This window comes from Cannabis sativa, chromosome 2, assembly GCF_029168945.1.
Source record: "Cannabis sativa cultivar Pink pepper isolate KNU-18-1 chromosome 2, ASM2916894v1, whole genome shotgun sequence".
NCBI lineage: Eukaryota > Viridiplantae > Streptophyta > Magnoliopsida > Rosales > Cannabaceae > Cannabis > Cannabis sativa.
In genome coordinates this window covers 67,868,654-67,896,073 of record NC_083602.1, presented here as the reverse complement: position 1 = coordinate 67,896,073, position 27,420 = coordinate 67,868,654, and the positions used below count along the sequence as shown (strand labels likewise).

The 27,420-nt window shown below is 33.2% G+C and overlaps 3 protein-coding genes across 4 annotated transcripts; 2 read left to right on the top strand and 1 right to left on the bottom strand.

Moving 5' to 3' along the window:
* Positions 1-456: 456 nt before the first annotated feature.
* Positions 457-7,658, top strand: LOC115721222 (folate-binding protein 1). Of its 2 annotated transcripts, XM_030650479.2 has the most exons (5): positions 471-772; positions 1,590-1,948; positions 2,276-2,595; positions 2,846-2,957; positions 7,242-7,658. In XM_030650479.2, exons 1-5 carry the CDS (start codon positions 712-714, stop codon positions 7,287-7,289), a joined length of 900 nt encoding a protein of 299 aa, XP_030506339.2. In that variant the 5' UTR covers positions 471-711; the 3' UTR covers positions 7,290-7,658. The 2 variants fall into 2 exon arrangements, with proteins under 2 accessions (XP_060966786.1, XP_030506339.2); XM_061110803.1 differs by lacking the exon at positions 7,242-7,658 and having other exon boundaries at positions 457-772; positions 2,825-3,127.
* Positions 4,517-7,311, bottom strand: LOC115721221 (serine/threonine-protein phosphatase PP1 isozyme 9). Its single transcript, XM_030650478.2, has 4 exons — positions 6,558-7,311; positions 5,425-5,984; positions 5,107-5,310; positions 4,517-5,010 (listed from the first exon to the last, which is right to left on the bottom strand). The coding sequence occupies exons 1-4, from the start codon at positions 6,751-6,753 to the stop codon at positions 4,987-4,989; spliced, it is 984 nt and encodes a 327-aa protein (XP_030506338.1). The 5' UTR covers positions 6,754-7,311; the 3' UTR covers positions 4,517-4,986.
* A 2,632-nt stretch (positions 7,659-10,290) lies between the features above and the next one.
* LOC133034465 (uncharacterized) lies at positions 10,291-24,578 on the top strand. Its single transcript, XM_061109555.1, has 2 exons — positions 10,291-12,708; positions 23,016-24,578. Exons 1-2 carry the CDS (start codon positions 10,291-10,293, stop codon positions 24,576-24,578), a joined length of 3,981 nt encoding a protein of 1,326 aa, XP_060965538.1.
* Positions 24,579-27,420: the final 2,842 nt, after the last annotated feature.

The window sequence follows — 27,420 nt, the reverse complement described above, 5'->3', positions numbered from 1 at the left end:
CAAAACTTATTCTTGTTTTACAAATATGGGATTTCTACTTTTTTTTTTACATAAAAAATCCATATAAATGTAAAAAAATAATAAAAAAAACCCATAACCCTATAGTGTTATTTATTTATGCCATAAAAAAGTAAACTATACCTTCAATTCCCATATTTATGAAAATTCCACTTGAAAAAATTATGAAAATGAAATCAAAATAAGTATTGAAATTAGCAGAAAATAATATGAGGAAAAAATTACAAAATATCAAGAGTAATTTTTTAAAATTATTTAAATTTATATATTTTTTTAATAATGGGGTGTATTTATCATTTTATGGGGTGTAAATAAAACTCCCCAATATTTTTTATTTTTTTTTTTATTTTTTATGGACATTGATTTTAGGGTTATTTGCTATAATTGAGTGGAAATTTTCTAAAAAAAGTGATGCTATCTCAACAGAAAAGTCAGGTGTTACAGGCCCAAAGGCCTAAGGATGTACTGTACAGCCCACAAAATATTAGTCGGGTCAAACCCGTAATTAACATACAGAATATCGGGCTATCGGGTCTCTCCATCTCTTCGCTCTCCCTCTGGAATTTTGGGTTCAAGACTTCATGGTCGTTGATTTTGTCACTGTTTGTTGATCAAGACTTTATGGCGTAAAGCCCACACCTTCCGAGTCAGTTAGCAGCTAAATCTAACAGTTAATGAATCTGATTGAAGCAAATGGGTTACGCTTCTCTGATTTTCTTGCTTCTCCTCAATCTGATTCTACCCTTTTCATCTGGTAAATCTATTTCTCTCTCTTTTTAAGTATGTAGATGCACATACATACATCTGTTTATTGTTCCGGTCTTTCGTCTTTATTCCATATTTATCACACGATTACAAAAAATTATAAATTTTGGTTTTTGGAAGTTTTCTATTTGTTTTTTTAATTGAAGGTATTGTGTAATTTTATGTAGATTTTCCCGTTTATGTTCAAAATTTTGTAACTGGGTGATTCAAGATTTAATATTTTGGTGTGATTATTGATAGTCCTTATGATTTCTTATCAATTTTCCTTTTTGACTAGAGATCTTTTATCATTGTTTGAAGTTTTTCTTAGAGTATGTTTATAAGATTAATACTAGTACATACAGCACCTCTATGGTGGTTATGGCTGAAGTGTAGAACTATTACTAGTGAAATTATACATCTATTCTTTATGCTTGTTTGTTTTGCAAAAAAGCTGATTTTTCTTTTTTAAAAATAATGAGATTGGTTGATTAGATTGCTTCCATGGGATGATAAACTTAAAGGTTCATGTTACATATGAAATTATTTTGTTTGGATTTTCCTTTGGGATGTAATGGAAGCTGTGATAGTATATTGTTCCAACTTCCGATATAGATTTTTGCTTATGAGCTGGTTTATAAACCTGCAGACATTGTCTTCACAGTATCTCCTCGTTTTATCAAAGCATAACCCTCGCTGCTGTTGCTAGTATCTCATCATTATAAGAAATCTCATGAAATCTTTGTTAATTTAAAGTTATAATTTCTGTTTATCAAGAATTGTAATATGAATGGAGCATTTAACTTTGTTTAAATATTTTAATGTAGGTAAATCCAATGGACTCTGTGTTTCCCAAGGTGGTCGCTTTCCACCATTCTCATCAGACGGAAAGCCTCCAAAAAAGGTTAGCAGGGGATCCAAGGATCTGACTCTTTGCAGGGTGTTCCGCCAGAAAACTTGCTGTGATGTGGCTCAGACACACCCTGCATTGCTAAACATAAGGAAGCTCGCTTCTACTGGGGAGGCCAATCAAGAGTGCTTGCAATTGTGGGAGCTATTAGAATGTTCCATATGTAATCCACAAGTTGGTGTTCAGCCAGGACCTCCTAGATTGTGCAGCTCTTTGTGTGACAGAGTTTTTAATGCTTGCTCTGATGCTTACTTCTCCATGGAGGCAATGACACAGGTTTATAATGTCTCTCAACTGTTGGATTCCAAAACCATTGGATGAATACATAGATATATTTATGAAATCCAAAAAGGGTACACTTTATGGTGTTGGAGGGTTTGTGGAAATTGACTTGATCGGGTATTTATCCGATCAATTTGAGGATGTCTCAAATCTACATCTCTGCTATGCTTTGACAGCTACCCATGCATAATTTATCATCAAACGTTTTCCTATTGTTGAAGCAATGATTTTATGTGTCTTTATGGCACAAACAAGCTGTTATACTATTTTCTTTGTGAAGCCTTGACAAAAACCAGTGTCTGATTCGAGTTTGTTTTCCAGGTTCTAGCACCATGTGGAGTAAATGATTTTGTTTGTGGCAGGGCTTCACAGTGGGTTCATAATGGCACAGAACTGTGTCATGCTGCAGGATTTGCTGTTAAAGATGATCTGGTTGGTGAATCTTGTTATGGCGGCAAAGCCAGTCTAGACTTAATTTCTGATTCATGGAAAGCTTCACGGTCGTCTGCGATGCCTCAGAAAACTGGGGCAGCAGGCATGTTAGATGATTTCCATCAGTGGGTGCTGGAAATGGCATTTGCCGATAGAGTTTCGTGGGCTGTTGGAGGGATGGTTCTTACAGCTGGATTACTGTTTTTGAGGTTAGACACTTTCCTACTGCCTCCCTTCAAATTTCAAAAGATAAAAACTTTCAGTTTTCAATCTTTAAGCATATTTGCTTTCCCTTCATCATTACCAACTATTTCTCTGCATATTCTTTCATCATTATCAAATATCGACAGTTTTCTAATTTTCCTTTGTAATGTGCAAACATCATTAGAGTTCATCTGATTGTTGACTTAAAAATTAGTACCATTGTTATATACTGAGATTTGTTATTTTCCTATGAAGCAAACGGAAAAGTCACAACCATCGTCAGAAACTAGCTGCTATTCAACGCACTGCTAGGAAAATGGAAGGCCAAATGAACCAGAACTATCCTGGTTACCAAGCAAATAAGAAGGCAAGTAAGAGATGATTTTTCTAAATGTGAACATATAATTAGTTAATCAATTTTCCTCTGGAAATATAGTATTAATTTACTGGTCTAGCATAGTTAGTTGAGTTATTGTAACATTAAAACAATTTTTGTTTTGACTATTTTATTATAAGAAATCAGTTCAGTTGTGTTTATTAATGGTGGAAGCACCAGTTGAAGTTCCACTTCCCAATTAGAAAATCGAGTTTCTCGTACTCATTGATCTGAAGATACTTTCTCTAATGTTTTCATTATCTTATCTTAGAGTGGTACTATTTAATTAGTTCTACGCAAATTTTTGGTGGGTAACGCTTGAGATGCTGGTAAACAGAGTTTCCATTTTAACTTTTTAACTATTTTAGCTTAAAAATGGAGAATACTACTCTTTATTTTTTTCAGCTAAATAGAAAACCATTTGCTCCAATCATACTCTCTATCTTAATTAGTATTAATTATTTTAATAATATTTTATAAGTTGAATTTGCCAAATATAATTTAATTTTATAAAAATATAATAGTACTTTTTATTAAAATACTATTAAAAAAATTTAGCAAAAAAGTGAGAAGCTCTCTATGTATTTTCTATTATAGAGAATTTTTTTGTATGGTTGGAACTCATTTTTTTAAGTTCCACTTCCTATTTTAGTTAAAGAGTATTTAGAGAGTATGGTTGGAGATGCTTAGAGTATCTTTAATGATACTCTATTTTTCTTAACTAAAATAGTTAAAAAGTTGGAATAGAGAGCTTTATTGTTGTTGCTCTAACTTTTATAATTTGAATTTGTCAAATATAAATTAATTTTATAAAATAATGAAAAAATAATAGTGTTTTTAATTAAAATACTATTAAAAAAGTTTAAGGAGCTCCTTACATTTAGAAACTCTAACTATTTTTTGATATGGTTGGAGCTTAGTTTTTCAAGTCTCGGTCTGAAGTATATTTAAAAAGCGTAGTTAAAATATTCAAAGAGTACCATTAAAGATGTTTTAAATTTCTAGCCTTAATTCTTAAATAGCAAATAAAGTTGTTATTTAATTTTATTTCTACAATTGAAATAATTTATATAATTTCTTAGTTTCCTTGTAAAAATTCTTACTAAAACAATATGTGAAGCGTTTCTAAACTAAATCCGAGTTCGTATTAATGTCCCAAAAGATTAAGGGAAATTATCCTATATACTATTTTTTTTAATTTTTTTTTTTAAAATTTACGGTTTGAATTTCTAAAGTGGTTGCAGCGCTAGTTGCAGTAAGGGTTTCTATACGATTTTTTTGTTGCAATTTAGGTTGCAGCGCTAGTTGCAATAAAAAATGCAAAAAAAAAATTGTTTTGAAGTATAAAAATGAAAAAACTCCGAAAATTAATTTGACTAAGACTCAATATTATATTAAATTTACCAATGAGAATGTAGTATGTCTAATAACAATGTTAGATCCACTCAAAATACATGTTCTACACTAGTAAATTTAGTTTGGTTAAAAATATATGCCTACAGTGTTATGTTACTCTTTTTCAAAAATTGGAGAAAGGAAAGAAGAACAAGTAAGAAATAACAGCATAATATTTGAAGTCATCTGTTATTTGGTCATTTTATAATTTAGCTGTTAACAAAGTCAGTAAAATCACTTACCGGGAGCAACATAACACTGTAGGTGAAACTTGGATTTTACACAAAACAAAACAAAATTAATGCAAGCCTTTTTCTCAACTTCTCACAAATTCCACCCTAAACCACATAAACCTCTTTCCTGCACACGCAACAATACATAAAAATATATAAAGATTTACAAGTTTTACAAAGAATTTCGGTGCAACTAAAATGGACAATGGCAAAGCTTTAATCTCGTGATGGTTAGATCATGTGGGTGGATTAGGAAGGGACACTTTTTTCTCCCAATCTCACTTGCACACACAATTTGAACTCATAGCATTGAAATGGAGCTCTCTGAATCTTTCACCCGAAATGAAGGAAATCACCATTAGAACTTCTCCATGTAGGAAACTTGTTTAAAGTTAGATCTTTCCAGTTTTAGGAGGCTGTTCACAGAGAGATGGAAACAATGCTATCAGACTCAATTCATCTGCAATGTTCTGTGAATGAATAATTAACAAAAAGGGAGAGGAAAATGGTACCTTTTTCAGAGTTATTGGAGATGCATTGGAACTACTGGATGATGCTTTATGGTTCATTGGTTTCAAAATTTCGAAAGAACACACTAGACCTTTATCTACACTCAGTAGAGCACCTGCATTGTCGAACTCCCCACCATAGTTTGGAGCTGAAAATATTGTGACTAATCTTCTTTTTGCAAAAAACTCATATCCATCCTCTACCACCTGAATCACATATTAAGAGCTTTTCTTAGTCTGAATGTTTTGGATTAGAGTAATCATCCTACTATTAAATGATCATCGTTATTTATGCATCACGTCTGCATTTCCTATTATTACCTGGTGACCTCTACAAATGAGATCAAGATCATTCTTCTCTAAAAAATCAGCAACTCTGTCAGCTCCAAACGTACAGGAAACACCTCGATCACTGTCTGCCCAGCCCTCAATTGTACTATCAGGATCAGACCAAAGAAGATCACAGAGAAGACCACACTCTGGGATTTCAGTAGGCCTTTGAATTTCTTTTATTTGGTTCACATTATGAAGATCTGGAGAAAGCCCTCCATGCATGCATAGTATCTTATCGTCGATGAGTGCTGCCACAGGCAAGCAGTTGAAGCAGTCAGTAAAAATCTTCCAAAGTCTGACATTAAACCTCCTTTTACACTCATCATAGAAACCATAAATACGATTAATCTTTGCATCTTCATGATTTCCTCTCAAGAGGAAAATTTTGTCAGGATATCTTATTTTGTAGGCCAAAAGCAAACATATTGTCTCTAGACTTTGTTTGCCTCGATCCACATAGTCACCAAGAAAGAGGTAGTTTGCAGCAGGAGGGTATCCGCCATATTCAAATAGCCTCAATAAATCAAGGTATTGTCCATGTATATCACCTGCAAGATGAAGCCTGGAACATTAGAATGATTTAATAAGCTGTGTTAATTAAATATAGTGACAGAGAAAATGTGTAAGCTTTTTAACATTGTTATTCTTCTACTCATTTCCATATGAGAATGGTAGAACCCAAAACGACAGCTGAATGAACTAGTCCAAAAACATACAAGAAGAAAAAGTTGCACTCTACACACAAAATCAGAAATAATCCATTTTTTGGGCAAGTTTTCGAGCTTCCAACATGACCAACGCGGAAACCTTCATATCAATGAAGAACTATAGCACAATATCCCCCGAAGACAAGATCATTTGGTCATCCATATGCCCAGAAACCTTGATCTAGTTTTCTTTACGAACCCAATTTGGCAATTTGTCAATTGTCACGTCATCAAACCCAAACATCTAGTTTTCTCAAAAGATTCACCAAATTTCAATCCGATCCAACAAAATTTAGATACCCAATTGCCAATTCCACTAATGTTCTTTATCCAAGACCGTAATCATCACCAAATGATTTAATTCAATAGACTGTAAATAAAGGAAAAAATAAAGGCACTAATGAGAGAGCTAACCGCAGATTCGAATAGGAGCATGGAGCTCGAGAAGATTGGGCTGAGAGAGGAACACTTGGCGAGCGTTGACGCAGAGTTGACGAATCTCTCCCTCGGAGAGCTGAACCTGTTTGCCTCCTCTTCCTTCTAATAGCCTCCTTAGTATATCATCCAATACCCCTCTATCCATCATACCCTCCATTGTCATCATCATCATCTTCTTCTTCTATTTCCTTGAAAATCGCTCAAACCAGAATCATAACAAGCGCAAGAATTTCTATGATGAGAAAAAAAAAGAGAAAAGAATAAAAGATAAAAGGATAAATATGAAAGATCTGATGAAGAAAGCTCTGAATTCAAGAGAGGTGGACGAAAAAGCTAATTATGGAAAGAGAAAGCTCGTCAACGAAGACAGCCGGATAATTTATACGTTGGAAATTTTACGATCAGTAAATAAAAAACACCCATCAAAGAAAATTAATCAAAACCCAAGAAAATCTCAGTGAAAGAGAGAAATATCAAAGATTTGTTAATATATGAGGTTGGAAGAAAGTTTGGGATATGGTATGGGAGATAAAGCTTGACTTTTTTTCTTTAAAAAAAAAATAATATATATATTTTTATCTCTGTTTGCATTATTATTAATTATTATTATTATTATTAACAAGTAGGACTTATTAAATATGAATGCATTTGATTTTGAAGGCTTCAAAGTCGGAGGACAAAAACAGAGACCGGCGCACGATAGCATAGAATGTTACACGTGGCACAGCAGTGTGCGGAAGGTGTTATAGGGGTGTGTGGTCTAATTCTATATCCTCTAAAGGTTGGTCTGTCTTAAATTTTTGGTTGGTTGGTTGGTTTTGTTAGTTGGTCATGGTTATAAAGCCTCAATTTTTTTTCCCTTTATTATTATTAAAAAGAAAACAAAAACAGAGAATTTGGTCTCCCATTACTGTTAATGGACATCACTAACAACAAGGTTTCTGTATGGTTTTAATTAATTAAGAAAATAGTTAAACTCGGGCGGCTGCTTGATTCTGAATCATGTGATGATGGCTATAGAATCGTATGGTTTCTTTATTAATAATATTATAACTTAGGGAATCCTAAGTTGCATAATGAATTAATATTATTAATTAGCTTAATTTCAATGCCTTATGAACTTACCCATAAATACGATCAAATCATGAATCAGCATGTTATGAACTCATCTTATTTTCCATTCAAAAAAAAATCCATTAATTACGGAAGAGAATAATTGACATTCATTCACACATTAATATCTAATATATAGTCTGTCTCTTCCATATCATAGAAAGATTAAAAAAAATGTGGACACCAAAATTGACACGTACGATGTAAACACGAGTACTAAATTTAATTCATAGATGCCTTATTGCTAGTTTATGGGCGGCGCATTTTAGTAGAAAAGGTTCACTGATCTTTATAAAATCGTGCAATGTAAGGCAGTTGTGAAAAATAATAAATAAAAGCATGGTAGTGATAATTTAATCAATTAAAAAAGCAAAAGAAAGATTGTAATGAAGTGGAGATGATGTTACTTGGTTTTTGGAACTTTAAGAAAAAAAAGCGGAAACCGCGTCTTTGAATAGTTCATCCACGTACGTGTGAGGTACACGTGGATTCCTTACTTTTAAGATTTTGAGGTACATTTGTCTGCCTAGTACCGAGATTTTCTGCGCTAAATTTCATTTCATTTTTGCTTTTTGAGCTCACTAATCGTTGTGAACTCCAAATTAACATATTTAAGTTTACAAAATTAATTAAGGTCTTGCCAGCTGGCATGTGTGAGAGTTTTCTCTCAAGTTTCGAAGGTCTGGTTTCTGCGTTTGACTGGTTCTTGCGGCTGGTTGTTTCACGTCCCGATTGTTGCGTTTTCACAGGCGAAGCTTGTTGTCGACTGTGTAAGTTCTTTCTTTGTAATGTCATAGGTTTCCAAGGCTGCGTTTTGGATTGATTCTCGTGGGTTCTGGGTTGTTTTCTGCACCTGCGACTGGGCGTTCTCGGTTCTGGGTGTTGCGTTCTCATCGGTGGAGCACGGCGTCGATAGTGTAGGTTCCCTCGTCGTTTCTCCTGGGTTTCCAGAAGGATCTAAGCTAAGTTCTGGGGTTGTTTGGCTTGTGTCGAGAGTGTCATCTCCCTCAGTGACTGGTTCTTGCGGTTTGAGCAGAGAGTTGCGTTTTGGGATTGCATCAGTGTGTAGGGTCCCTCGGTGACTGGTTCTTGCTATTGGGATTGTCTTGGATTGCATTTTGAGAAGAGGATTGTGTGTTGGGACTGCTTTTCTTGGTTCTGGGTTGCTTGAATAGTATCTGGTTTTTTCTATTGTTCCTGAGATTGTGGAGTTCAGTTACCACGTTGTTTCAGTCGTCGCTGGTTGTTTTCTTGGCTTCGATTTTTCTGGTGGATAATGGCGTCGAGCAGTACGGCAATGGAGCATATGGAGAATCAATATGGGAATATAGAATTGGATGATGAGGAGGAGTGTGGGATTGAGATTGAGGAAGATGTGGAGGAGGCGATCCTGGTGGATGGCCGGTGGTGTTTGGTGGGGAGATTTTTGAATGCTAGATCAATAGATTTCGACGCTATGAAGCACACTTTGGCTGGGCTGTGGAAGCTGGGAAAAGGCTTGTTTGTCAAGGAATTGGGGCCGAATCTTTATCTCTTTCAGTTTTACCATGAGATCGATATCAAGCGAGTCATTAATGGCAGCCCTTGGACATTCAATCGGCTACCATTGATTTTTGGTAGAGTCCCGCGGGGTGGAGATCCGAAAGCTGTAAAGCTTAATCAGCTTGATATGTGGGTGCAGATTCATGGTCTTTCTACGGGATTTATGACGGAGAAGGTTGTCTTTACAGCTGCAAACTATATTGGTGTCTTTGTGGAATCAGATCCTAAGAATTATAATGGTCTTTGGCGTGAATTTCTTCGGGTACGAGTGACAGTGAACATTGATATCCCGCTGAAACGGCGTATGAAGCTTAAAAAAAACAGGCGGTGATTGGTTTTACGCTAATTTTAAATATGAATTTGCTCCTACGTTTTGTTTTATATGTGGTTTAATAGGACACTCAGAAAACTTTTGTCACAAGTTATTTGATACACCTGAGGATGAGATAGTTAAGCTATATGGGAGCTTCATGCGGGCGCAGCCACGAAGGAAAAATTATCTACTGAGCTCTCAGTATTTGCGTACGGGTACGGAGTTGGATGAACAATTTGCCCAGGCGTCTCCGATGCAGCAGGAATATGAGTTCGATCAGCCGCCGGTGCAAGGTGGGAAGTTTCCTTGCTTGGAATTCGACAGACATCAACAGTCAACGGAAGGTAATGATGTTCCTGATTTGGGGGTTGATGGGAATATTCCTATTAATGAGAATTTGACTAATCATGGAAACAAAAAGAATGTTTCCATTTCTAGTGCTACTGAAAGAGGAAAGTCAGTTGTTTTTGGAAATCATGTGCAAGGAGGGAAAGGGCAGCCTTCTCTTTTTCTTGGTGGTCTGATCAGGCCACATGGAGGACTAAGGGGCCGTGGGCCTTCTACCGATTCTAAGAAAAGACGTCAACATGAAGGGATAGGTGGGCCTGAACATGTTGATATGGATGCGGAGGATAGTGTTGAATAGGCTGTTGATGGACCCTCAAAAAATGGGTTCGAGGTGGGATCTGGTTTCCAGACCCACCGGGCATTATGAGTACGTTAAGTTGGAATTGTCGTGGGATGGGCAACCCACGAGCGATACAATTCCTTTTTGATACCGTGGCCCATAAGAAACCTGATTTTATCTTTTTGTGTGAAACTTTGTGTCGTAAAGATGTGTTGGAGCGAGTTCGAGTGAAGCTGAAATTTGAAGGAGTGTTTGCGGTTGATGCATGTGGTAGAGGTGGGGGGGGGGGGTTAGCTTTATTATGGAGGAATAAGGATGAGGTCAAAGTTCTGAATTTTGCAACAAACTTTGTTGATGTGGAGGTTCGGTCTAGTAATATTGGGGAGTGGCGTCTTACGGGATTTTATGGGGAGTCGAAAAGAAGTCTGCGTGGGTCTTCTTGGGAGCAACTTCGGACTTTGGCTCATGGGAACACTCTTCCTTGGTGTGTGATTGGTGATATGAATAATGTTCTCTCTCAGGATGACAAAAGAGGGGGACACCCCTATCCTAACTGGTTAATTGATGGTTTTCGGGATATTATTCAGGAGTGTGGGTTGATTGACTTAGACATTTTAGGGCATCAGTTTACTTGGGAGAAGAGTCGTGGGACGGATAACTGGATAGAGGTTCGTTTAGATCGTGCTCTGGTGACTGAAAGATGGCTCCAACTTTTTCCTCAAGCCAAACTTATTAACCTTGAGGTATCTTCTTCTGATCATTGTCCTATTTTACTTGATGTGGTTATTCATAATATTGTTCCTGGGAATCGTAAATTCCGATTTGAAAATTGTTGGCTTCGGGAACCACTCTGTTATCAAGTAGTGAAGGAGTGTTGGGAGGAGTATCATTTAGTGGGTATCCAAGAAAAGCTCCAAAGGTGTGGGGAGTTGCTTTCGGTTTGGGGCAAAGATTACTCAGGTAATTTTGCTTCTCGTATAAAATATTGGAAGAATGAGGTTCGACGGTGGAAACAAGGTAGAGATCCTGATGCGATTGCTAAGTATAAGGAGGCTGAGACAGAACTATTTGAGGCTCTTACTCAGAAGGAGGTTTTTTGGCGCCAGCGATCGAAGCAATTGTGGTTACAAGAGGGGGATAAATATAGCAAGTTCTTTCATGCCACTGCATCTTCTCGGCGCCGCATGAATGCTATTGATAAACTTCAGTGTGAAGATGGAAGTTGGGTTGATTGGGACTCGGGCTTATCTGATGTTATGTGCTCTTACTTTCAGAATCTGTTCACTAGTTCCAATTGTTCTATGGATGATGTTATTGCTGGGATTTCTACAACTGTGACTCATCTGCAGAATGATTCTCTTTTGCAACCTGTGACTGATGAAGAGGTTAAATCGGCATTATTTCAGATGCATCCTGATAAATCCCCTGGGCCGGATGGTATGACTCCTGGTTTTTATCAAAAGTGTTGGGCAATTGTGGGTGATGATGTCATCAAACAGGTCCGCTCTTTTTTCTTATTTGGTCGTTTGCTGAATGGTCTTAATCATACAAATGTGGTGTTAATCCCTAAGAAGAAAACCGCCATTACTATGGGTGATTTGCGTCCGATTGCTCTTTGTAATGTCCTTTATAAGGTGTGCTCTAAGGTTCTAGCTAATCGGTTGAAGCAGGTTCTTCCTTTTGTCATCTCAGAAAACCAAAGTGCTTTCATTCTGGGCCGACTTATAACTGATAATATTATGATTTCGTTTGAGGTAATGCATTATCTTAAGCGGAAGAGAGTTGGAAAGGAAGGTTATATGGCTCTTAAGCTTGATATGAGTAAAGCGTATGATCGTGTTGAGTGGCTTTTTCTCAGAAATATGATGATCAAAATGGGCTTTGATGTTCGGGTGGTTGATCTTATATTGCATTGTGTCTCAACGGTCACATACACTATTACTCATGGGGGTCGTGAGATGGGGCCAATTGTTCCTGGAAGGGGTCTCAGACAAGGTGATCCTCTTTCTCCTTATTTATTTCTCTTGTGTGCTGAAGGTTTTTCTTCTCTTATAAGGAGATTGGAAGCTAGGGGAGCTCTTCATGGTTGTCGTGTGTGTAATGGTGCCCCAATTATTTCACATATGCTGTTTGCGGATGACTGCCATATCTATTGTAAGGCTGTTGATAGGGAGGCACATAGTGTTCTTCTTTTGCTCCGGCTATTTGAACAAGCCTCTGGTCAGTGTGTTAATTACTCAAAGTCTACTATTTTCTTTAGTCTCAACACTACTTCGGCTTCCAAACAAGAAATGTGTAACCTTCTCCGTATGAATGAAGCTCTAGAGAATAGTTTGTATCTTGGTCTTCCCTGTGTCATGGGTCGTAATAAGAATGTCATTCTTGGTTTTCTGAAGGACAAGATGCAGAAAAGAATTCATAGTTGGGAAGGTCGTTTGCTTTCAAAAGCGGGTAAAGAGGTGTTGATCAAAACAATTGCCCAAGCTCTTCCTACTTATGCTATGTCGGTGTTTTTGTTGCCAGTGGAAACTGTTGGAAATTATTTTACCAGGATCTTAGATCTACTCACAAGTATGTTGATTAACACCCTAAATATGAACTTTCTTAAACGATGAAATAAACACATATAAAGTTTAGGAAACCTTACATTGGGTGCAGCGGAATAATATGACTCCTTCCGTTCAGATATCTAGCCCTTGATTCCTTTCTGTAGCAGAGCATTATCAATATCTGAACCTAAATCTTTTTCTCTGAATCTTTGATGGTGAAACTCCTTTTGCTGAAAGTCTTTCTTCACGATCTTCCTCACTATGGTTGAGGTATCACTTGCTGTGTGTGGGCACTATTCTCACACTAAGAATTTCGAAATTAAAGAGGGAAGAGAAAGAAGAAGTGGTGGCTAAAGATAGGGAGAGAGAGAGAGGCTCAGTTTTTTCTGAATCAGAAGTGTAATTTTCCTGAAGCCTTCACTATCTATTTATAGCATTCTACTAGAACGCCAATTTTGGGCCAGCAATGCATAGTGGATTTGGGCCTCACTTTTAGCAATTTTGCAGTTTTATCTTTTCTGCATCTGATTTTCTCAAAAACGCCAATTTTCAAATTCAACCATTTAAATGCCAATTCTAACTATTTAATAACTATAAATAATTATTAAATAATATTATCATTTATCATATTTATTAATTGAACCATACAAAGTAACATAATTAACAAATATGCCCCTAAAACTCTTTCTTTACAATTTCGCCCTTACTTAGTGAAAAATTCACAAATAGACATAGTCTAATTTGAGAATTATAATTGATTAATCAAAACTAATTATATGAGTCTTACAAGCAATATTATCTCAACTAGTGCGGGGACCATGGGTCTATATAACCGAGCTTCCAATAAGTAGATCAAGAATTTATTACTAAAATTCACTAACTTATTAATTCTTCGTTGAATCCACGCATAGAACTTAGAATTGCACTCTCAGTATATAGAATGCTCTATACGTTCCACCATATAGACACATCATTAGTTATCCATTGTTATAATCCTAATTTGATCAATGATCCTCTATATGAATGATCTACACTGTAAAGGGATTAGATTACCGTTACACCCTACAATGTATTTAATCCTTAAAACACTTAACCCCGTATAAATGATATTTCAGCTTATGTGAAATGAGATCTCCACCATTTATTTTTCGTTTGGTCAAGCTCGAAGGAGATCATCCTTTACTTACTATTCGCCAGATAGAAGCTATAGATCCCATGTTTATGTTAGCGCTCCCACTCAATTGCACTACCGTGTTCCCAAAATGTACGTATCACCCTGACCTAAAAGTAGGCTTAACTAACAAATCAAAGAACACGAATAGCCTCTTGAGATTGAGTCTAATCATAAGAGGATTAAGATCATTTGATCTAAGATCAACTAGGCGATATTGACTTGAATAGATATTACGGTAACTTTAGTAAATCTAAGTCAAAGTTCAATATCGGTCCCTTCCGATGCATACTCCATGCATCCAACCTGAGCTTTACTTTAACCAATGCTCTGGAAAGAACATAGCACTTCTCCTAATGCAAGTAAACTCTATTGTAGATTATCATATCAGTAAAATCCTATGTCTGATAAATCTAGGAAACTTTATTCACATAGTCATGTTTACTTTCCAATGTGTTGACAGCACAATAAACAGGATCAAGTATGTGAAAAGGGTTTTAGATGAATTCATACATTATGTACATATAATCATGAAATAAATCATGTAAACCATGGAACATTAAATGTTATTTCTGATCTATATTAATAAGTAAATCTGATTATATTGAAATGAGTTTTATTTAGGGCATAAAACCCAACAAACTCCCACTTGCACTAATATAAAACAAAATGTGCATTTCAAATAATCTCAACACCTTGATATACAAATCAAGTGTAGTAGTAGTAAACTCCTCGTAATAGGATCTGAAAGGTTGAATTAAACACAACCTTTTCTCCACCATTACCCTTCCTTAATCACAAAATCATTAATAATGTGAAATTCTTCTCTATATGTCTACTCTCTTGGGATACTGGATTCTATACTTTTGGCAACTACTTTTGGTTAATAGGGAAATAACACTAGTAGTTTAGGCAATTTGGAATGGTGCCAAAAATGTATAGAACTTTCCTTAGACTGAATAAGTACCTTTCCTGCAACTTTAACATTCAGTCCCTTCCTGGTAGACCTAGAGATTTTAGATAGGTTTTTACACTTCTCCAAAATCACTATTCCACCCCCAGAGTAATCACCATCTTATCAGAAAGATTTTCTAGCACAAAGGCAAATTTTGAAATCTGATGTGGTATAGTCTAAGAGTTTTAAACACACTCTTATAGACTAACATATAGTTCCTCTTCTTAATCTTAGGATTTACTTGATTGTCTTCCAATGTTCTTCTCCTGGATTAATCTGATACCTACTCATTACTCCCACTCAACAGCAGGTTTCCGGTCTAAGGCATACAAAAGCATATCTAAGACCTCTCACTGTTGATATAAGAAATTCTTTCATGGCTTTATCTTTTCTGGAATAGTTGAGACTTTTCCTTAGATAAATAAAATCTATGCCTAAGAAGTTGTGAAGCTTCTATAGATTGCCATTAGAAAGAAAATGCTTCAGCATCTTACTAAAGTAAGTTGCTTGCATTAGAGTAAGTAATTACCAGGTATACCACAAGCCATAGGTTTAGATAAACTCAAACCTATAATACTAGGAACAGGAAGTTTTGTTAAGTCCATTGAATTGACTTATTAACTAAAATTTCCTTTTATGTCCTTGCAATAGAAAAATTTAGGTTACTCCATGTGAATGGATTAAACCATAGTTCTCTTGGCTTTTCTTCTTAGTTTCTTATCTTGACAATCCATTACTTGTTTAAACTCACAATGGATTTTAATCACTAGTGTCTTCCAAGTCATAAGAAGGTAAGTTCCTAGAAACTCTCCCACTACGACAAGGTAAAGTGTATTATGTCTAAGAAAACTAAACGGTATTGATCTCTTCGGTTATGACAAGACAACAGAGGCAGTGGGATCATCATATGTCAAATAAGATGATAGAACACTTTTGGAATCAAGAAATAAATATCTACTTTATTTGCTACTTTATTTTCAGACTTAGTCATTATCTTAGAAAAGTAGTATTTGTTTGAACAAACACTTTCTTATCTATTGACTATGGGATGGTCCACCCCTAATCACTTAGAATAGCTAACAAACCATGATTAATAGTTCTAGCTTTTCTTAAGATTTTGATTAGGTCATCCATGAATCTTGTAATGATTTACATTAAGTATACAACCATTACATCATCTGAAATTGTATTACCATAGAAGGATTAGGCGACGACTAGTAACTAATCATCAACATGCAACTCGAAATTTTTAGGGAGGTAAGTTTGGATATAATTCAAAAATCAATTTAATGATCTTTGAACTGCATATCAACTAACTATTTCTCCACCCCTATCAGTTCGCAAGATCTTTAACCACTTACCTTAATGGTTTTAACCATTGCTAGAAATTAATGAAATTTTTCAAACATTTCAAATTTCTTGCTAAAAGGTATAATCTAGAGTTATCGTTTTAAGAATACAACGAAAAACTCATATCCACCCCTGAATGTACATCCATCTGCGAATGAGATGAACTACTTTCAGTGGATATAGGCATATTAACTCTTTGCAGAGATAGATCTTGTCAAATCCACTATGAACAAGATACAAATGCCATAGATTAAAAAAAAATGTGGTAGTGTCTTTTGATGACTTAGGTTTAGTTACATCAAAGAATTCTTAGAATAGTGCAAGTTGATCCTGGTCACAGAATACCTAACTCATATTCCATACAGTTTGAATCCATTAATAGAAGATGGATATTAAACCCTTGTTAAGGTGTAACTGTATTGCATCCTGGAATTAGAAATATAAGAAAATTTCTGTTTGGAATCTAAAATTAAAGTCAAAGACTTAAATTTATACCAAATATTATGAGTAATTCTATCTTGGACCACCACTACTAATTTAACTCTAAGTCTGATTTGCCCATATAAGTAGGAGATTTCTAAGATTGAGGATTTATATCAATTGGGAATAGAATTTCGGGATTATAATCATATGCGTCATTTAATTTCTTAAGAGAAAATATAGAATGACATGATATGATATATACACCATTCATCCAATGATATGTTATTGAGCTAATTCGAAATGAATCAGCTAAGAGGAATTAAGATAATTTCGTTTATAAATAAGAATCCAACGATGCTTCGATTAGCGAGAGTCAAAGTAATCTTATTTATATATAATCTTCTTGTTTCATATTGTAAAAATACTAGTCTAAGGTGTCATCAATTGATGAACAGCTAGATGTTGCATATACAATATTTATCTTTCGAGATCTAACACTATTATGTATGTCTAATGGTGAAAATCCATTAGGGATTTATCTCATTAGATAAACAAACCAAGTTAGACCAACAATGAAGATTCGGAATTAAACTACAACTTAATAATAGAAAATAACATGGTTCAATATAAATTCATACACAATTCAGAAATTATTAAACATATAGCAAGTAGGAATGACAAGTGAAAATACTAAAACATACAATCCTAAATAATTTCTAAGGTTTTCAACAAACTGATATCAGTGTCTCGTTTAGGCGAGAGTCAAAGCTACCATCCATTGAATAGAGTTGTCAGCTCATCTAAAATGTTAAACATTCTAGCAACCTTTTATTCGATCAAGATTGGAATTCAGCGTTGTCTTGTTTAGGCGAGAGTCAAGGCAATTCTATCTTATGAGCTTCCACCATTGTTTCGCAATTTGCAAGTCAAATATGGTCGCCACCATTAGGGTGATCCATACCATATAAAACACTTACAAACTACTTATCTTTCGAGATTAAACGGTGTGAAATTGCTAATGAACGTTCCTCCATTAGGGAGGATTACTCACTAAAACAAACGCGATGTAAAACCAACAATGGAGATCGAATATCTTAATAATAAAGCTCATTATTTAAAGAGAGTTGTATTTTCTTTGATACTTTTTATTTAATCTATTTATTTTAAATATATATTTATTTAATTAAAATTTCCAATTTAGAATGAAAAATTCTAAATATAAATTTTAATTTAATATTTATAAATTTTACTTAGATGGATATGAAAAATAATATGAATTATTTCCATCTTAGTAATAATTTCCTATAAATATTTAGAAAAATATTCAATTTAAGTTGTTACAAAATTAATTTAAATTAATTTACAACTCAAATTTAATTTTCTATAAATATATATTGCATTTCGAAAAATTAAAGTATTTAAGAATACAATTTTCGAAAATGCATGTTAAAATAAAAAATTAATCCTGGAAAAATTATTCTAATTTAATGTTGGCCCAAAATTAATTAATAAAATTAATTTACAACAAAAAAATATAATTTTCCTATTTAATTAAATATATAAGAAAAATTTCAAATATTTAAGTATGATGATGAAAATCAACTTAAATATTAATTTTCAATTTAATTAAATACACTAGAAAAATACTTCAAGCAAAAATATCACCTATCTAGATTTTCCTTTGACTAATTAATTCAATTTCTAATAATGTATTTTAATTCATTTATTTTAAATTAATCAATTAATGAAAAATTATTTATTTAAGTTGGTCCAAAATTAAAATAAATAACTTACAACTTCAATCTATTTTTCAAATAAAATTCGAAATTCCAGCATTTAAGAAATGCAATTTCGAAATTTGATTAATAAAATAAAGAAAAAATATATTTTGAAAATTATTTAAATTTAGTTGAAAAGTTAAATTTCAACTAAAAATAATTTTCTATTTAATTAAGTGTCATGAAAAAAAATATTTAAGTATCATGATGAAAATAAACTTAGATAATTTTCAAATTAATTAAATGTATTAAATTCAAGAAATAAATAATTAAGTGTAGAGAAGGCTTAATTATTAATCTCTAGTTTAATACTAAGAAAAATATACTTAAAATAAATTGTACCAAAATTAAATATTTAAATAATTAATTTCACAATGTATAATATTTTCCTATTTAATAATAGAAATAATAAGTAGTCTAGAAATAACTATCTAGAAAATATCTTATTTGACTAAGTATCTTTTCCACAAAATTTGAAAAAATCTAATTTAAGTTGTATTAGATAAAATCTAGAACTTAAATATTTTCAAATTTAAATTTAATTAAATATCAAAAATTAAGTTGTAACCACTTAATTTAAAAATATTTCATTTTAAGTTAATATTCGAAAAGATATTAACTTAAAAAATATCTAAAATATTCCATTTTAAGTTAATATTCGAAAAGATATTAACTTAAAAAATATCTAAAGAATCTTTATAACCAATGCCTAAAATTCCTCAACTTAATTTTGAAATTTTAAATCCAAAAGATATTCAGATTTAAGTTGATTAGTTAGAGATAACTAAATATCAACTTAAATAGGAATATTTAATGAAAAATTTAAATTAAGCTTCAGAAAGAATCTAGATGGTTATAATTCTATATTTAATTAAATACAAGAAAATACATATAGTTTAGCTTAGAATAATATTCTTTAAACTATGGTTTTCTTAAATTAATTTCAAAATAAATGAAATTAATTATGTTGCTAATCAATTTTATTAGGTTAAACTAGTTTAATTAACCTAGTACAGTTATTCAAATCAGGCAAATGGGCCTTCACAATTGGGGTGATTCATGTGAGGGGGTGCTGGGTTCGGTATGTCGTACCCACTATTATGGCTCCCAACTCTCACACAAGGCCCAAAAGAGAGGAATTTAACCTTAAAATGAACAACTGTTATTAATTGAATAGGCCCAAGAACTAAATGGGCCTAAATAAAATCTATCAAGAACTATGACATTTTATTTAGCAACAACAACCTATATGCATCTATAATGAAATTAAACACATAGGCTCATACAGGCACACTTTGGATGGGTCCTATCATGTTGCTAGGTCATACACAGATGAAAGAAGATTGTAAATATACTTGTTACAAATTATTGACTTGACCAAGGGAGCCATTAGATCATTAGATCTGGCAAAAAGTTAACCATGGCTATTTGCAATCAAGCAATAATAGGTTTTGAAAACTTACAAACAAGCTAAAACACATACTCCTGCAACAAGGTTAGCTGGATAGTTGAATGTAGAATTTATTTAATTTTAAATAATTAATTTTGAAAATTAAATAATTAAATAAAAAAAATTCGAAAAATTTTAAAAAAAATTTAAAAAATTTCGAAATTTAAAAAAAAAAAAATTAAAATTAAACCTACAATTTTGAAAAATTAGGTTTCAACTAACCTAAATATCATTTCAAAATTTGCTAACTACTTTTAAAAATTAAATGATATTTTATAAATAAAAATTAAATAAAAAATTAAAAAAAAATAAATGAATATCTTTTTCAGATTTTAAATGTAATTTAAATAAATAAAATAACAAAATTTAAAAGTTAGCAAAATATCTTACATCTATTTAAAATTACATGATTATAGTTATCTTATTTTAAATTTAAATAAGGTCAAATTATTTTAAAAAAAAAAAATTAATTTAAAAATTTAAAATCTAACCTTAAATTTAAAAATAAGATAAGATATAATCAAATTTAAAAATAAGATAGATAATTAAGCAAAAAAAATAGATATTGACTATTTCAAATTCAAATTACACTAATATCATGAATTAAATTTAAAAAATATTAAATAAATTAATTATGATAATTCGAATTGAATTAGGAATAGTAAATGTATAAATACAGAACTACACAAAAAATCGGAAGTTAATTCCATGAAAAAGCATGAAAAAACGAAGAAAAAGGAAAAAAAAAATGCGAGCTGTACGGACAGTATGCATTGCATACTGTCCGCGAGCGCAACAGGGGGTGCATGGGCGAGAGAACTCAGCGCAAGAGGCTTCCAGCAGCCTCTCCGCGCGCGGAGCCCAGGAATTCAGAAAAAAATCTTGTCTGCGCGCGTGCTGTCCGAGGGACAAGCCTCGTGCACGCGCGCGTGTGAAGTTGCACCACCCCCGAATTTTTTGAAACTTCAAAAAATCATAACTAATTCAAATTAAATCGAAATTGAGTTCTGTAAAAAAGTAACTTGCTTAATTTTTTCCGTACTATCCAATAAAAATAATTCCGAAACAAATATTCAATTATTTTTCACGAAAATTCACAAACATCAATCAATCATCAAATAACACTCAATACAACATGATACCATCCAAAAACATCAAACAATCGTTTTAAAGTCCAAATTTCTTGCAAGAAAATCAATTACCATGGCTCTGAGGCCAGTTGTTGGAAATTATTTTACCAAGATCTTAGATCTACTCACAAGTATGTTGATTAACACCCTAAATATGAACTTTCTAAAACGATGAAATAAACACATATAAAGTTTAGGAAACCTTACATTGGGTGCAGCAGAATAATATGACTCCTTCCATTCAGATATCTAGCCCTTGATTTCTTTCTGTAGCAGAGCATTATCAATATCTGAACCTGGATCTTTTTCTCTGAATCTTTGATGCTGAAACTCCTTTTGCTGAAAGTCTTTCTTCACGATCTTCCTCACTATGGATGAGGTATCACTTGCTGTGTGTGGGCACTATTCTCACACTAAGAATTTCGAAATTCAAGAGGGAAGAGAAAGAAGAAGTGGCGGCTAAAGATAGGGAGAGAGAGAGGCTCAGTTTTTTCTGAATCAGAAGTGTAATTTTCCTGAAGCCTTCACTATCTATTTATAGCTTTCCACTAGGGTTAGGTTTGAATTATTTGGCATTAAAATAATGAAAATATCAGTTTAAATTCCCTACAAAAAGTGGCCGGCCATGCATAGTGGATTTGGGCCTCACTTTTTGTAATTTTGCAGTTTTATCTTTTTTACATCTGATTTTCTCAAAAACGCCAATTTTCAAATTCAACCATTTAAATGCCAATTCTAACTATTTAATAACTATAAATAATTATTAAATAATATTGTCATTTATCATATTTATTAATTGAACCATACAAAGTATCATAATTAACAAATATGCCCCTAAAACTCTTTCTTTACAATTTCGCCCTTACTTAGTGAAAAATTCACAAATAGACATAGTCTAATTTGAGAATTATAATTGATTAATCAAAACCAATTATATGAGTCTTACAAGCAATATTATCTCAACTAGTGCGGGGACCATGGGTCTATATAACTGAGCTTCCAATAAGTAGATCAAGAATTTATTACTAAAATTCACTAACTTATTAATTCTTTGTTGAATCCACGCATAGATCTTAGAATTGCACTCTCAGTATATAGAATGCTCTATATGTTCTACCATATAGAGACATCATTAGTTATCCATTGTTATAATCCTAATTTGATCAATGATCCTCTATATGAATGATCTACACTGTAAAGGGATTAGATTACCATTACACCCTACAATGTATTTAATCCTTAAAATACTTAACCCTGTATAAATGATATTTTAGCTTATGTGAAATGAGATCTCCACCATTTATTTTCGTTTGGTCAAGCTCGAAGGAGATCGTCCTTTACTTACTATTCGCCAAATAGAAGCTATAGATTCCATGTTTATATTAGCGCTCCCACTCAATTACACTACCGTGTTCCCAAAATGTACGTATCACCCTGACCTAAAAGTAGGCTTAACTAACAAATCAAAGAACACGAATAGCCTCTTGAGATTGAGCCTAATCGTAACAGGATTAAGATCATTTGATCTAGGATCAACTAGGCGATATTGACTCGAATAGATATTACGGTAAGTTTAATAAATCTAAGTCAAAGTTCAATATCGGTCCCTTCCGATGCATACTCCATGCATCCAACCTGAGCTTTACTTTAACCAATGCTCTGGAAAGAACATAGCACTTCTCCAAATGCAAGTAAACTCTGTTGTAGATTATCATATCAGTAGAACCCTATGTTTGATAAATCTAGGAAACTTTATTCACATAGTCATGTTTACTTTCCAATGTGTTGACAACACAATAAAGAGGATCAAGTATGTGAAAAAGGTTTCAGATGAATTCATACATTATGTACATATAATCATGAAATAAATCATGTGAACCATGCAACATTAAATGTTATTTCTGATCTATATTAATAAGTAAATCTGATTATATTGAAATGAGTTTTATTTAGGGCATAAAACCCAACAGAAACTTGTAATAAGTTGGAAGGAATGATGAGTAAATATTGGTGGAGTTCGGGTTCCAATCAGAATCGTGGGGTGAGTTGGGCAAGTTGGAATAAGCTGTGCCGTCACAAGCATCATGGTGGTCTTGGCTTTCGACATTTACGGGATTTTAACTTAGCCATGTTGGGAAAACAAGCTTGGAGGTTAGTCACACAAGATCACTCTCTTGTTAGTAGGGTGTATAAGGCCTGTTATTACCCTCATGGGTCTTTTTTGAGAGCTTTTCTTGGGCCAAATCCTAGTTTCATATGGAAGAGTATTTTTGAAACACAAGATTTGATCAAGAAAGGGGCTCGGCGGGTTGTTGGTCCAGGCACAAATGTTAGTGTTCAGTTTGATCCTTGGCTTGCAGATGACTCCAACCCGTGGGTTACTTCTACGGTTGAGGGTATGGCGACTTGGACGGTTGACAACCTTATGGTGGTGGGTGATCGGGTTTGGGATATTGATGTGGTTTCAGATATTTTCAATGATCGAGATAAGGAGAGTATCTTAAAGACCACCATTGATCAGGAGACTCCATTTGACACTTGGTATTGGCATATGGATCTCCATGGCGTTTATACTGTAAAGGAGGCTTACCGATTGATGCACCATGCAGAAGTCACTAATACTAGTGATTTTGAGATCAAGATTTGGAAAATTGCATGGAAACTCCAGGTTCCACCCAAAGTGCACCAACTTATGTGGCGTGCTTTGTCTGGTTGTTTGGCTACTAAGGTTCAACTTAATACCAAACACATTCCTCTAGACCAGACCTGTCCTATGTGTAACCAAATGCCTGAGACTACTATTCATCTTCTGGTGCAATGTCCCTTTGCAAGGTTTTGTTGGCATCTTTCGGCCTTAACCTGGAGCAATGTGCCTATGGAGACGTTTTGGGATTGGTTTAGTCGGACTCTGGTACAACATTCGACCTCGGCCCAAGAAGAATTGCTAATGGTTATTTGGGCGATCTGGTATGCCCGTAATGAGTTAGTTTGGCGAGACAAATCGATGTCAACAGCGGAGGTTATTTTATTGGCAAGAGTAGTCCTTAATCAATGGAGAAATGCTCAAAAAAGGAGAATGGGTTCTCTACTTGTACCTTCGGGGACAAGTATGGAATTGGAGCATTGGGTGAAACCGGTTATGGGGAAGATTAAGGTAAATGTCGATGGTGCAATCTTTGCAAGAGACGGACAATTTGGAGCGGCTGGGGTGGCTCGGGATTATCAGGGCCGGTTCGTGGAAGGGTTCACAGTCTTGCGGGTGGGAAAGGTGGATTTGGCTCTGGCTGAATTGATGGGGGTTAAGGAGGCTTTGAGTTGGATAAAGCGCAAGCAATGGGGTCCAGTTGAGGTTGAAACCGATTCTTTGGTTGTTGTTCAGGCAATTCAAAGTACAGTTACTATTCCTTCGCCTTTTGTTCTTCAGGTGGCGGCTTGTCGTTCTCTTCTGGCCGATCTACCGTCAGTCACAATTACTTTTGTTAAACGGTCTGTAAACAAAGCTGGTAGCTCTTGTTTGTACCCAGATCGTATTTTTAGTGAGGATAATGTTCCCACTGATTTTCTTTCTATTGTAATGGATGATTCTTCTATTTAATAAAGTTTCCATTTTCCTTCAAAAAAAAAAAAATCGTTGTGAACTCCAATGACTAGGATAACTATTTCATCAAAGCTAAATATAGATAACAGAAATGTTAATTAGAACATTCTATTACAATTTTTTAATTAATCTCCACGTTCGAAATCACATGCTAAAATATTTTTTTTCAATTTTTTTATCATATTTGTTATAGTTATAGTACATCCCTGTAAATTTTTGAAAAATTCTGAATAGTTTCCAATACCGAAAATAGAGTTACTGATATTCCAGTTTACCACGCGCGTTCAAAAAATTTCAAATGTATTTTCGGCACTGTAAACTATTCAAAAATTTTCAAATATTTACAGAGATGATGTTGTAAGCATAACTAACACCGCCGTGAAAAAAATTGAAAAAATTTATACTGACATGTGTTTTCAGGCGTGGAGGTTGACTAAGAGGTTGTATTAAAGTATTGGAAATCTTTAATATGGAACTGATAAGTACGGTTCACTATACACTGTACTTCTAGTTGTTAGAGATATTATTACAATGAAAGAAAAACTAAAATGTATTACAACTCTATTGCAATATAATACAAGGATCAACAAAGAGATTAAATAAATGTTACAACTCATAATATACAGTATATATATACACTATATGTTATATATATATAAGAAAGGTAGAAGAAGAGATATATATATAGTTGTATACACTCACTCACAACCTTGAGTGTAGAATAGTGGGGATCACCATGACTTGAACAAGGTATTACACCTTTGTCCAAAAGCTTATTTCCCCCTATCTCTAAGCACTAAGGGAACTCTCTAAGAAATAGCTTTGGAAATTATCAAGCCTTAGGGTTTTCTAGCAAAGTGCTTTTTTGATAGAAAACTTCATCTCTTCTTCTCAAATGAACACCAAAGACCTCCTTTTATAATGTATAGTGATCACTTAGAATTCAAAATACACAACACTCATTTCTCTCATATAAATGAGTATTAATATAGTTTGTAACAACTATACTTCATAACATTTGAATTTCATCATCAATTGTGTAACATCTCTTTTATTACACAAAATATGATCAACCAAAAGAAGTTACAAAAATAATTAATCTTGTAACTCCTCTCCATATTACAAAGTGTAGGTTACAATTTTAGGTTAAATAAATTATATATTACACAATTTATTTACCAAATACTTAATATATATTATTCACATAATAATATATATTACCACATTTTAATCTACACTTATTATATTATAAAATAATATAACACTAGTGTGTATTATTTTGATTCGAATCACATATGTAGATGAAATACGTAGTAAAAGTACTGTGTATAATTAGATTATGCATGACTGGACCTATATGAAATAAAATTCTTTCATCCAACTTGTCGTTACCGTGAAAAGAGTTTATCATATCACAATGATAATCATTAGTAGATCAGCCTGAATCCTGAGTATATATGAACTCCTGTTTGTGTTCATTGAGTTCTTTAATTTACTCGTTAAAGTTTTCCATAGAAAATGATTCTTACAACTTCTCTTTTGGGAGCTTAATAACATGAGTGGCTGAGAACATGTTATACAATAGTGGAATTCAAGTTTTCCTAACGATTCGAATATTAGTTTCTTTGTAGTGTTAATTTTGCGAGAGCTAATAGTAAGATCCAAATCTATAATAAGTTATAAATTAACTATTAACATTGAATTAATGGTACATAAAGAATCAAGAAATAATTAGAAGGGTAAAACAGTATTTTGATCAACTCTAATTATGAACTAATTATTAAAGGGCAAGCTACTTATATTGATTATATCTTACAAGTAAGAATTCTATAAATATAATTCTATATTGTGAAAGAGTGCAATTCTATATTTATAGTGGAATAATAATAGAATTAATAAACCAGATTAATTTATTGATGAGATTGATGGTAATCTTAGATTTATTGGAGCTTTGAAATATAGGTCCATGATCCCCAAGTCACCTCTATACAACACTGTACATGGGAATATTTTATTTGATGAATGGATTTTGAGTGCGAATTAAAGTCTTAAAGGTAAAATAGTAACTTATAAAATTATTATTTTGATTAATTATGACAATTATGAATTATATAATAATAGTATTTAATTATTTAGTTTTATTGAATAAAACTATATTAATTAATTAAATATAATATTATTATTAAATAATATTAAAGAACGAAATTAAAGAGAGAAATATATTATTTTTGAGAAAATAATATTTATTTTAATCCTTGTGAAGTAAGATATTAGTGATAATTAATCAACTATTATTTATTGGCAGAATAAATAATAAATCTTATTTATGGCAAAATTAAGAAATCAATTTTGGATCTCAAAATATGACCCACACGTGTAGGGTGACATGTAAAGACGCATGATTAATTTAGTTTAACTGTGTTATTGGATAAAATAATTTAAATTAAATTAAGTTAATTATCTTTTATTTATTAATTAAATATATTATTTAATTAAATGAATAATTATTTAAATAAAAGATCACTGATATTTTAATATTTGATTATTAGATATTTATTGCTACGGGCGACTTGTGTTGATGGAAGCACCACAAACACCTTGATAACCTCAGGCCTTGAAAGTGTGTTGTTATAAAAAAGGAGGAGGGACGAATCTGAGCGACACAGGGCTGAATCTCAGTGGATCGTGGCAGCAAGGCCACTTTGCCACTTACAATATCCCGTCGCGTACTTAAGTCGTCTGCAAAGGATTCTAACACTATATATAGGATACATAGTATCATAAATAAATAGACTTTCCTACAAGCCACAAAATAGAGACAGATAACAAACTAAAAAGA